This window comes from Sciurus carolinensis, chromosome 9 (assembly GCF_902686445.1).
Source record: "Sciurus carolinensis chromosome 9, mSciCar1.2, whole genome shotgun sequence".
NCBI lineage: Eukaryota > Metazoa > Chordata > Mammalia > Rodentia > Sciuridae > Sciurus > Sciurus carolinensis.
Window position 1 is genome coordinate 85,632,081 of NC_062221.1, and position 13,389 is coordinate 85,645,469.

Genomic DNA, 13,389 nt, shown 5'->3' on the forward strand with positions numbered 1-13,389 from the left:
ACACCTCCTGCCCCATTTTCCTCTTCACCATCCAAATTTCCTCCATACTTCTCTTGCCCCCCAACACTCCACCCCCCATTATGTATCATCATCCACCTATCAAAGAAAAAATTTGGCCTTTAGGTTTTGGGACTTGGCTTATACACTTAGCATGATATTCTCTGACTCCATCCATTTACCAGTAAAGGTCATAATTTTATTCTTCTTTATGTCTAAATAATATTCAAATGTGTATATATACCACAGGTTCATTATTCATTCATCAATTAAAGGGCTTCTGCATTGGTAGCATAATCTAGCTATTGTGAACTGAGCAGCTATGAATTTGATGTGGTTGCATCTTGGTAGCTAAAGATCTTGAGGTTGGGGCGAGACTCATCCTGGTCTTAGAGGAATGTAAGAGAAGGCTGATGAATAATAACAGAGAAAAGAGAAGGTGGAATAAGGGAGAGGAGAAGCAAGTTACTGTCCAGGGGAGGACTTGACTTTTAGTGTGACCTTTCATGTTTTGTGTATTGAAGGTGTTCAGTCCAGATTTCCCTGGGCCATGTGATTTTTAAGAATAAAAATATATTTGGGCATCCCTGCTGCCACTTCCCTCCCTGAGTGAAATTCAATGAAGGGACACTTTAGAAAAAAAAAAGACAGATAAGAAAGTGAAGTGGGAGCAGGTGGAGACACCATCTTTGGGTCTGCTTAGCAGTATAAGGAAGATTTTAAAAGATATCTGGAAGCACAAGGCAGGAGGACAGGTGTGGTCAGTGGAGACACAGAAGCATGTGGCAGAGGGAGGTAAAAGGTGATGAGAGAGCCCTGAGGAGGCAGGAGAGGTGTGCTCTGTTAGCACTCATCTGGGCAGAGCTGCTCACAAGTGGGTCCTAGGAATGCTGGAAGGCAGGAGGCCCTGGGTCTCCTGCCCTTGCAGTCTTGCCACATGCCTGTGCTAAGGCCCAGGCTAAACTGACCTATTTAGGAGGGTCCCTGGGAGACGGCCTTGCCCCGTCCTGCTCGTTCTGAGCTCCTCATCCCATCCTCGTCATCCTCTAGCATGACAACCCGTTTGACCAGGGCAGGGCCAGGAACTGGTATACCACCCTCTGTGCACCACTCCGACCCATGTGAGTTGGTAAACCAGGGGCTTAAGTGGGGACCCTGGGGCTGTTTGGGAGGGCTGAAGCTGGGTCTTCTTCCCTGGTCCCTACCACAGCTCCCAGGCCCTGACACACATTGATGCTTTCCTTTGGGGTTTTCTCCATGGAAATCTGGGTGTCTCTGGGAATTTCACTGTTTCTTGCTTTTGTAGGTTCTTGCCCCAAGATGTGGGGCACAGGAAACTGCAGACTGGATGAGGCTCCTGGATGAGAGCCCTGGGCTGTCTGCTTTCCAAATTGAGTGGTGCAACAAAAAGTAGAGAACTTGTGAAGCCGGGCAGCATGGCTCACACCTGTAATCACAGAGACTCCAGAGGCTGAGGTAGGACAATCACAAAGTTGAGGCAGGCATTGGGATCCAGCAAGACAGTTGTCTCCCATTTTGTCAAGAATGGACCTGACACTGGTGATGCAGCTCAGTGGTAAAGCCCCATGGATTCAATCTCGAGGACAGGGGAAGGGGAGGGAAACCAAGCAATTTGACTCCATGATATTAAAATTTGGGGTCATGAGGTATAATTTGTTGTAGTAGTTAGCATATGCGTAGCAAGCTGGAGGCCCTGGGTTCAATACCCAGAACCAAAATAAGAATAAAAACAAAAAAATTTAAAAACTCTTTATGTATATGTACCAAACTACAAATGAAAATGTTAGTTTAGTGTGTATACCTTTTGAGCAAGTAATGTAACTTTTAGCAAGTATGTCCTAGGGAAACAACAGAATAGCACAGATTTAGGGACTTTGTCCCATTACTTAGATAGTAAAAAGAAGCTAAAAATCAACTTAAGGGTGATTAGTAGGAAATTACTTAAAATATGGCATGACCATTTAATGGACTATTAGATCATTTTGAGTGGATGTAGGGATAAAAAGTGTAATGTATCACTGGGCACAGTGGAGCAGACTGTGAATAGCTATTTCTTGTTTAGGATGTGGCATAGTATAGAATTTAACAGCAGGTTCTCTAGTCACATAAACTCCCTAAGAAACTTAGTTCTAGTCTGTGCTGATTACGTGTCCTGCGGGTACTAACTTAGTCTCTCTAAGCTGCATTTGTAGAACACAGATACTATATTTGTTGTTGTTGTTAGTACTGGGGATTAAACCCAGGGCCTCCACATGCTAGGCAAGTGCTCTAACATGAGCCACATGCAGAGCCCAGGAAGAGATGGTATCTTAACACAGTGGGTTGTTTTCAGGAGTAAAGGAAATATGGGAGGCATGTATTTTGATTAGCGCTCTTCATTGTGTTTTGTTCTACTTCTGCTATAGTGAGATGATGGTGGGTGTGTTATCAGTGAGACATTGTCACCCTTGCAGGGCCTTTTTACTACAGAAGGAGTCCATGTTTATCATCTGCAAGTGAAAACAAAATTACACACATAACAACTTAAACTCTCCATAATATTACCTCCAAGAAATAACATTGGTAATGAAGAAAGCCTCTTTCCTTGTTACTCATTAGAAATTGGGGTCCATCTTGCATTGCTTCATCCCTCTCACTTTCTGTGGTTTTGGGGTTGACGACAAGCAGTGCTCTGACACTGAGATACATTCTCATCTCTTGAGAAAAATGATTTAGTAAATTGAGGGGGCAGCCCTCCTGCCTCATCCAGAGTCAGTCAGATTACAGGCCTTTGTAACCATACCTGGCTCTCAGGTGGGCCAGTGGTAGAAGAGACTACTTTCTTATTTGAGGAGTTTCAATCAAGGTGGTGGGAACTAAATCTTATTACCATGTTGTTTAAATGCACTTTTATTATGTAATCTGTTCTTTCTGGTCACAGTGGTGCATGCCTGTAATCCCAGAGGCTGGGGAGACTCAGATGGGAGGATTGTGAGTTCAAAGTGGGTCTCCACAAAGTGGGGCTCAGCAATTAAGTGAATCTCTGTCACTAAATAAAATACAACATGGGACAGAGTGGTCTAGTGCCTTAAATTCAATCCCAGTACTAAAAATGTACCCACCCAAAAATTCTGTCCTTTAAAATCATTTTGTCTAATATTTTGACTTGTTATTTTTCTTTGGGCCTATTTTCCAACATAGACACAAGGCTATAGTCAGATCAGTTTTCAGGTATGAAACAGGCTGGGCATGGTTGCCTGTGTCTGTCATCCTATGACTCAGGAGGCTGAGGCAGGAGAATGGCAAATTAAAAGCCAGTCTCAGCCAAAGGTAAGTGCTAAGCAACTCCACAACACCTGTCTTAAATAAAATACAAAAAAGACTGGGGTTATGCTTCTGTTGTTGAGTGCCCCTGAGTTCAATCTTTAGTACAAAAAAAAAAAAGAATGAAATCTTAACCACTTATAAGTTCTGTTCCTAATTTTGAAGCCCCACATATTTATTTCCTGAAAGGTGAAGGTGGAATGGCATGACCCTCCCATGTTCTGTATTCGTCTAAAGACTACAGAAGAACCAGACAGGCAAGCATCCTTTATTTAGTTTCTTGTACCCTGACTTTTGCTTTTGGCTTAAGTTTTTTTAAATTAGGAGCTACTCAACTGGGCAATGAACAGGAGGAAATCCAGGTTTTATCTTTCTGTCCCTCTCCCCAAACTAATCCAGCACTCCATTCCCACTACCCTGTTTTGATCTTTCCTGTTCATTTGCAAAGCAAATCTAGGAAAGTAGATCTCTAGAAAAGAAGATCAGTTAGTCAAATCTAAAATTATGTGTATTGGTTTGTTTTATGTATTTTGATATTTATCTCTGAAAAGTGATTTTGTTAGAGCAATCAAACCACCAGTCATTTCTCAATTTCTTTTTGTCAGGTTGTGCCAGAGCAGTGGGCTATTGTTAGAGACCTCCAATATCACCAAAGGAGAGCAAAGAAAGATTCCTGGATTTCTGCTGAATGTCTTAATGTTCTGTGAGTCCAACAGAATAAAGCAGAATTATCTCAACTTGTACTCCTCCTGGTAAGACATCAGACAGTGGTAAAAGACTGAATCACATAGATAGTTGTGAAGCACTGTGAGATTAAAAGACTATTTCTGGAAAAAACTAAAGCCTAACTCATATTTGTTGTCCCTACTTTGTCCTGCAGCAATTCTGCTTTTTGTAAACTGTTTGGGTGGTTCTTCAACATCATTTGGAGTCTGAGGATTTCATTATTCTCATAGATTGCTTAGAAATGGAACTGGAATTTTTTTTTCATTTTTTTCCATTTATTATACTTTATAATTAAACATGACAGTGGGATTTGCTCTTCTATTTACTTGGGTTTTTTTTCTCTTCGCTGATTTGAATGATTTTCAGTTGAGACAGAAAAGGTGTGGATTTGTGAACATGTTTATGCTAGAAATTTGTTCATTGTCAGTGGCCTAGAAGGAAGTTTTTCTATATAGACACACAGACCTTGGAATAAAAAAGTTTCCTACTCAAAAAGTGAAATCTGTCAAATATGTAAATACATAAAAATAAATATTAGAACTAAAAGGATTTATTCCTCATAATTAGAATATCATTGGGTAAGAAATGGTATATAATGGATTTTTAAAGTAGTTCTTTTAAATCAGTATGAGAATCAAGTCCTCACTTTAGAGTTGGTGGAACCATCTCAGGAAGGTCTTTTGTGAGGTAGACTCTCCTTCCCCACACTGGTTCTTTTGCTTTCTCTTCCTTGCCTTGTGCTTGAAAGATGCAAGATCATGTCTCCTGTTTATCTCAGTGTAGATTTTGCCAATTACATCCCCAGGATGGCTGTTATTTTTATTTAATAGGTTTCTCTGTTGTATCTCGTTTTTATAAATTATAAAATTAAATGAAAATCATATGTAGTTTGAATCAAATATATTTAATATGTTTAAATCATCACAGAAATAAAGGCTTTGTTCAAGGAAGAAGCAGACTTCTTTGCAAGTGATATTGATCTTGACCTTGTATATTTATTCTGGTATACCCTTCAGAAAAGGGCAAACTTTTACCTAGAACTTTTGGGTCAACTAGTAAGTAAGTTCCATTTTAGAAAAAAATTATTGTCAAAAATAGTGCTTTTTCCCAGTTGTCTTTTTGGTTGCTTATTATTCCCCTGTTCCTTGGTAGGCAATTCTCTGGAGAAAGTGTCTTAAACAGTAAATGTTTTAATTTAATACAAATTGACAGGTATAGTTTCCATTACATTTTAACAAATTTATTGAAGACTAATTTTTATACAATAAAATTCACCCATTTTAATTATCAATTCAGATTTTTATAATGTATTTTGATGACTCATTAACATTGGAGAGTTATTCACTGAGTCTTATATCAATTATTTACTTTTACTGGCATTTTACTAAAGAAGTTATGCTACTTAAAATGAAATCATTTTCAGAAATTGCACTTGCCCTTCTATTATATTATTTTTATTTTTGTCATATAAAAGTTTTCTTTCTTGAATTCTTAGCATTCTTTCTCTTTATATTCAGACAAGAATGTCTTCCCTTCTGGATCACCAGTAGAGTAAGTTAATTCATTTCTTTTTGTTCTTCTATTAATTTAGGTTACCCAAGACAAATATGCTTGTATTTTGCTTTCTAAAATAAATTTTGCCATCAAAGGTAAATAATTCTATAATGTATATATAAATAGTACTCATGAATATTTTTCAAATACCTTCACTTCCTCTACTTACTTTTCCTTATCTCTTAAAATCACCTTAACTCTTTAATTGATGATACTGTTACCAGTAAGGTTTAAACATATAAACATTAGCTCATGAAATAATAACTTCTTAAAGTAGATTAAAAACAAAGAAGTGGTTACATTGTAACCTTTTAATCTTCCTTGCTCATGTGATGAACACAGCTGAACACCAAGGGACCAGAAACATCAGCAGTAGTGAGAGAGGAGGATGATGGGGATGAAGAGGCTGCACCTCCTGTCATTGGCCCAGGGTCACATCATACAGAATCAGTGAGTGATTGGCCAGTGACCCTGTGTGTGCATCTGTGCATGTGTGTTTCTAAAAACGGCTGTTTGTATTTGATTTTCATCAATGATTTCCAAAATCCCTAGTGTTTAACTTATTGTATGAAAATTAATTTGATAAAATTAAGATTTTTTACCTAGAGAGTACTCATCATATATTTTGGAAAAATAAATTTGTAAGTGTTCTTTAAAAATGAGAAAGTTAACTCACTGGGTATTTCTTTCTATGCTGTGCCCTCTTTTCTATTTTATTTTATATTTTTTACATTTTTCTCGAAACCTTGATGTTATTCAAAAGATGGTTGAGAGTGAACTTCCTCAGCAGCTAAGGGAGAATATTAGTAGGAATGACCTCAGATGGAGCCAGGGAGAGAGAACTACTGGGGGGACTTGCTGTGGACTCTGATGTGGTAGATACAGTGCAGGGCACAGGCAGAGCTCCAAGGACTGCCAGTGGACCCTGATTTCTGGAGAGCTGTGATTTTTTTATGCCTTACCACTGGCTCTTTATTTTTGTGTAAAATCTATTGTGGAAATCAATAATGTTTATTTCAACATCAAAGTTTCTAGTCTTTTGCATATCATCGTATTAAAACATTGTTTTAAAGTATGCTACTTTTTTACTACATTGTTACTGTCTTATTTTTCTTCTTTTCAATTTTAAGAATATTTTTATTTGTAGATGGACACAACACCTTTATTTCATTATTTATTTCATTATTCAATACTTTTATTTCATTATTTATTTTTGAACTCAGTACCTCACATGTGCTACCTAAGCATTCTACAACTGAGCTACCACCCTAGTCACTGTTACATTATTTTAGATCTGAACACACATACATTTTATTCATGGACATGCTATTTTTTCTAGTTTTATTTTTTTGGATTATAGGGGGTACTGTGGATTGAAGCCAGGAACACTAAAGCACTGAACCACATTCCCAGCCACTTTTTTTATTTTCTCATTTTGAGACTTGGTCTTCCAAAGTTGCTTAGTACCTCAGTAATTTGCTGAGGCTGTCTTTCAATGTGAAATTCTCCTGTCTCAGCCTCTAAGTCCTTGGGATTACGGGCATGCACCACTGCACCCTGCTGCTAGTTATACTTCTAAATACATTCGTGCTATGGCAAAGAATAATGTTTCACCTTTTTTTCAACACATGTTTTTTGTACTCTGAAAATATTGCATTCTGTAGAACAATAAGAGAGACAACTTAGTTTTGGTTAAAAATTAGGGAACTGAAAATGTGCCAGAAAGAATACCTGAAAACCTTGTTTACTTAAACCTCAGTAATGAACTATATCTCTGCCCATTTCCACAGGGTATGTAAACAACCCCATTTCTGCACCTGTTTTTGATTCAGATGTTGACAGTGGTACCAAGTCTTCAGATGAGCTGAAAAAGAAGGCAAATTTGACAGATGAAGAGATTATGCAGAAACTAAGGAAGATATCCACATTTCACTTATTTCCTGAATTAACATTTCTCAAACATTGGATCCAACTCAGGGTATATAGTTCATTATTAGAGCACTTGCCTGGTGTGCAAGGACCTTGTTCTATCCCCAGCACTTAAAAAAAATCAAAAATACCCAGTTGGATTGTTATATGCCTTTTATTTTGCCTTAAGGTAGAAAGAAAAATAATTTTCTTATGGGAATATTTGCTTCAGTTAACATGGAGTGAGCTGGCACATGAGTATAATCACAGTCATTTAAAAGATTGAGGCAGAGGTCTTCAAGTTTAAGGTCAGTCTCAGTCATTTAGTGAGACCCTCTCTCAAAATAAAATATAAGCATGGTTGGAGAGAGAGCTCAGGGGTAAAGTAACCCTGGATTCAACCTCCAGTTCCACACAAAAACAGTGAAGGCTAATGAATATTCTTCTTGTTTGTCATGGCAGTGGGAACATAGTTATTATGTATTGATAGGGAAGTCAGTCCCTTTGGGAGCACTTCTTTCCTATAAGCCAAATCTAAAAGCAGATGAACATGGAGGTATTTTGAAACCTCATCAAGGAGGTTTGTATATATTTGTCCAAACCAATAGCTTTTCAAAATAGAAACCTGTAGTCATAAAATATATTCCAAGGAAAAACACTTTTTCCTTCTCCCTCTTATTTCATTAATGATCTGTGACCTGAATCAAGCTTTATAAGTAGAGTAAACTGATCCAGGAAGGGGGTAACTATAGTGTCTGATTAGAAGGCTACAGTACGTATAGTTATATAGAACAATATGACTTAGAAGACTCTTGAAAAAACTTTATAGATGGCTTGTTATAAGCACTTACATGTTCTACATTGTTTGGTTCTTGATTCCTTAATACTTTGAAACATAAAAAAACTTTGACCTTGCTTTCCTATAGATGTTTACATAAAATAATCCTTATCTTAGCAGTGCTACTGCTTTGAAAATATAAACTAGAATAATAGTTATTGTTAGGTATAAAGCAAACTTTCTCTCCCGCTAACCCTGCCTCCCAGCCCACCTGTCAATCTGCCGTTAAGCCCGCCTTTCCCGTTACAGGAATTTCGCGCTCTCCTGGAGGTAAACTTCCAGCATCCCACATTACGTTCCAATATGTCATTGGTCCATCAGTCAGTCTGTAATAATTCTCCTCCATGATTGGTTCCTCCCAGCCCGGGAAATTCCAATATCTGACAAGGAACCCTACACCATTTTCTTCTTTCCCTTTCCCCTTTCCCCCGAGCGGGCACGTTTTGTCTGCTTAGAATAAAGTTCCTTGTGTGGGACCTGTATCTGCGGAGCTTTTTTTCTGTGAGTTATCGAGGAACCAAAACTGCCCCCTTACATCTAACTAACAGTTATGACTATTCATTTGTGACCTTTAGTTTTCACATCCCACTCCTTTTTCAGTTAGTTTCTTGACTTGAACCTTAGTAGCTAAATTGAGATTAAGTACCTACATAAGATTATTGGAGTTTAGTATTGGAGATCATTGATATGTCCCTATCTTCTTTGATCTTGAGTAAGTGAAAATGTAATGTGATTTTCTTATTTTTGGACTTAATTGTCATAACCATTTAAGATAAGATTTTAAATCCAACCTCCTAATTTTCCCATTGTTGGTCGTGACTTTGAACTTTCTTCACATAGATATGTGATTAGTTCATATTAGAATCATCCATATAGTAGTAAGTGGGTTCCTAAATATATTAAAAGAAGATACACTGGAATAGTCAGAAAAGTCCTTTAGGATCATTCATTTGGATATCATTCATTTATTATGACTGACCATAAGTAGTTTCAAAACTTACCACTAGTGTGTAACACATGCAGAGGAGTAGAAAAGTAGAGTGAAAAGTTTTCCAGGAATCGCCAAGCTTTTGTTTATTTTTGGTGCTGGGGATGGAACCCGGGGGTGCTTTACTACCAAGATTTCACTCAGCCCTTTTTTTTTGATTTGAGACAGGGTCTCTTAGGGCTAAAGTCTCAATATATATTATCATTTCACTATCCTAAATGAATGTGTATATGGAAGAGAATAACCTGTAACCCTCTAATACATCCATGGCTACCACTTTTACTAGTCAACTTTCGTTCATAAATATGAACACTTTTTAAAAAATTGAATAACATGCTTATTTTTCTATTGTGTCTTTTGTGGTTTGTAAATATGAATTTCTAAACTACATGAGCTTTTGTTTGAGGGGGGCTCAGACCAGGGATTGAACCCCAGGGGCATTCGCATGCTGAGAAACATTCCCAGCTCTATTTTGAACTTTATTTAGAGACAGGGTCTCCCTGATTTGCCTGTTACCTTGCTTTTTTTGCTGACACTGGCTTTGAATTGATGATCCTCTTGCCTCACCCTTCCCAGCTGCTGGTATTCCAGGCATGCACAACTGTACTCAGCTAACCTCAGCTTTTCATAGACACATACAATTTGCCCAAGAAGAACAGCATTTGAAATAAAAGCTGACATAAACTTTTCAGAATTGTGTGCCAGTCACCTCTCTGTGTTAAGACATGAATCCCAGTTGACCATTCCTTCATGTTTCTGCTTCTGACCATTTGAAATGAATATTCACACCATCAGCAATGTCTTTCATTTACCTACCTTCTCTCACTTACCAAGTAATGTCCTTGTCACAAAAGCACCATCTCACTTGGAATATGCTATTTTCACCTCTTTCTCCCTTAAGTGTACTTCTCAATATTGACACTTTGAAGTAGCCAGCCTCAATCAAACCATGAGACCACAAATTTCCACATTTTTTTACCAGTGTTTAAAAGAACCTCAAACATATTTACCTGTCTATGAAATTTACTATATTTGAATGCCTTAATTCCTTCATTACCCAGATCTCATTAACTTTCAGTTCTTTCCCTGATTCTCTCCTTAGGTTCATCCATTCGATGGCAACCTATAATGGAAATAGAATTGAATAAAAACAATGGTTTTGCTCATTCTCTTAGAAATTAACCAACAAGAACCAGTTAATAAATTATAATAACACATAAATTATTATGTGTTAATAATAACTCATTTGAACTCTTGAACATTGAGTGCCACATGTTTAGAAAAATAAAAATGTGAATATGTTTTTCATGGTCTGTTTTCAATTACCTGTTAGTGATACCGCTCTTTACTGGTGACGAGTTCTGCTTCCTCAGGTGTTGAAGTACAACGCCAGAGAAGCACGCGTAGGCAAATGTAGAGTGGAAAATGCAGCGTTATTAAAGAAAAGTAAAAGCAGACTTCTCCCAGGTGGAAGAAGGGGACCCAAAGGTGGAATCCATGGGATGAGCAAATCTTGTCCTTTTTATGGGTTTTATTCTCCCATTCTTTCTTCCTTATCTCTTCCCTTCCTGCCTATGGGATTAGGCCTGGTTTTGCAGGTGAGATGTAAAAAGTGAAAAGTGGAGGGGGCAGGGGGAGGGTCAAAGTGATTCAGACAGGCAAGGGCCCAGGGGGCATTAATCAGCACCTTCCTGCCTGTAGTCTCTGACAAGGGCAGGTAAATTTGGTTATCAATGGGTTCTGCAGGTCAGTGACATTCCATTCTCCCATGTCAGTCTCCAACTTCCAGAGGCAGATGACTTTATGGCCTCCATTTTCTTGCTCTGACCCGATTTCCTATTTCTACACTAACTGCCTGTCCCCAATACTGGCTTCATTAGGGGATGATTTGTTTGTAGTAATGGAGTATCTTTCTGGTGGGCCACTTACTGATGTCTTAAGACAAACATGTATGGATGCAGCAGAGATTGCTGCTGTGTGCAGAGATGTCCCTTTGCTCTCTTTTGGTTAAAGTATGGTGATATATGGTTAACAAGAGTTGAATAAAAGAAGTTTTTCTGCACAGGCAATTTGTATTGAACACATTCTCTGCAAGGTATCCCATATTATGTTATCTCAAATGAGAGTTTGAGTGCTTTATGTGTAGGATAATTTGGGAATGAAGAATAGGCCCTTTTAAAAATTTTGTGGTATGGGAATTGAAGCCAGGGACTCTCTGCCACTGAGCTACTTCCCCACACTTTTTGTCTTTTTTAAATTATTATTATTTTTTATTTTGAAGCAGTCTCCAAAGTTGCCTAGACTTTCCTAGAATTTGTAATCCTCCTACCTCCACCTGTGTTGGAGCTGGGTTTACTAGCATGCCTGGTTAAGGCCTTTGAAGAACTATATTCACAGGCAAATCTCATTGTAGTCGCCACAATAGTTTACCATCCAGACAGGGAAAATTGAGAATCAATGGGGGTGCTATTAAAAACCTGCCCCTCAGCCAGGTGTGGTGGTACATGCCTATAATCCCAGTGACTCAGGAAGCTGAGGCAGGAGGATCACCAACTCAAGTCCAGCCTCAGCAACTTAGCAAGGCCCTAAACAACTTAGCGAGACTCTATCTCAAAAAGTAAAAAAAGGCTGGAGATGTAGGTCAGTGGTAAAATCTCTCTGGGTTAAATCCCAAGTATCCCTTCCCTCACCCCTCCTTCCCTCCCTTCCCCAAATTGGAAACTGGAACTATCTCAGACAATCTAAGATATATGTTTAACTTTAACATAATTATGTCTGCTTGTGGCTTTATTGAGCTCACAGAAGGTGAAAAAATAGGTTGTTTGTTTATATTTTTTAAAGAATTTCTAGATGTACTGTTTGCTTATGTTAGTAGAATTTACAGAAATGCCCAAGTCTTAGCTAACAAGCAGTGTTTCATCTGTGTGTCTGTATCTTTTTCTATATAGAAGACTTAGGTTAATGGTTTGCTTATTGTTATGGAAACTGATATGACTTGACATGATGTCACAGGGATCATGGTCATAAATGACAACTGTAGAAAAGTTTATGAGACTATTCTGTAATACAGAGTGAATTATGAACTTTTGTAATACATAGTGAATTATTTTTATTTATGCAACATTCTTAGAAAATAGAATTCTGAGTTGTGTTCCACCTAATGGTTAAAGGAAGAAATCAGAACTCTTTCATAGTTCTGAATATTATATCCCTTAACAAAGTATGTTTGACCCCTACAAACTAATAAGTTCTACAAGAATTTTTCTATTTATTCTTACTTTGTTTTTCTCAATTTTTTTCATAGATGATATAAAATCAATTTTTGGAGTGGTTCTAATGATATTTACTTGTGTCTTCATTGATGTGCCTAAATATTTAAATTGTGACAAGTTTATTTCTACTTCTTTGTACCAGTGATTTTCTGTGTCATTATTCTTTTCAAGAATCTGATCAAATGCCTGGGAAATATGATATGATGATACCATTTATATATATTTTTTCTTTCTATTACATGAGAATATTTTGAATGAGATTTTTAGTAATTAGAAATACTGTTCAGACTTTGTTGTTCTACTCTGATGTTAATAAGAATAAAAATACAGCTAACTTTCCCCAAATATATTGTTTATCCTTTGAGTTTACATTCAGAAACCATAGGGGAAAGAAAATTTTTAAATCTTTTTCTTATTTTTGTATTGTAAGAAGGGAAGAATTTATTCTTACTTTCTTTTTTTTTATTTTTACAGAGTGCATATTGATTGATTGTACACAAATGGGGTACATTATTTTGTTTGTATGGTTGTGCACAATGTAGACTCATACCGATGTTGTAATCTTACATGTATATAGGGAAATGATATCTGTCTCACTCCACCATTTTTCATACCCCACTCCCTCTCACTTCCCTCTGCGCAATCTAAACTTTCTCCATCTTCTCTCACCCTCCACCCCTGCACCCCCATTATATGTCATCTTCCACTTATCAGGGAAAACATTCGACTTTGGTGTTTGGGGATTGGCTTATTTCACTTAGCATGATATTTTCCAACTCCGT

General features: G+C 37.5%; 1 protein-coding gene across 1 annotated transcript in view; it reads left to right on the plus strand.

Moving 5' to 3' along the window:
- The window catches only part of LOC124993680 (serine/threonine-protein kinase PAK 2-like), a 255,555-nt gene that overhangs the window by 55,255 nt on the left and 186,911 nt on the right, over positions 1-13,389 (plus strand). Inside the window, 3 exon segments of the mRNA XM_047565498.1 lie at positions 5,565-5,593; positions 5,944-6,055; positions 7,392-7,514. Coding sequence (XP_047421454.1) covers positions 5,565-5,593; positions 5,944-6,055; positions 7,392-7,514 — 264 coding nt within the window.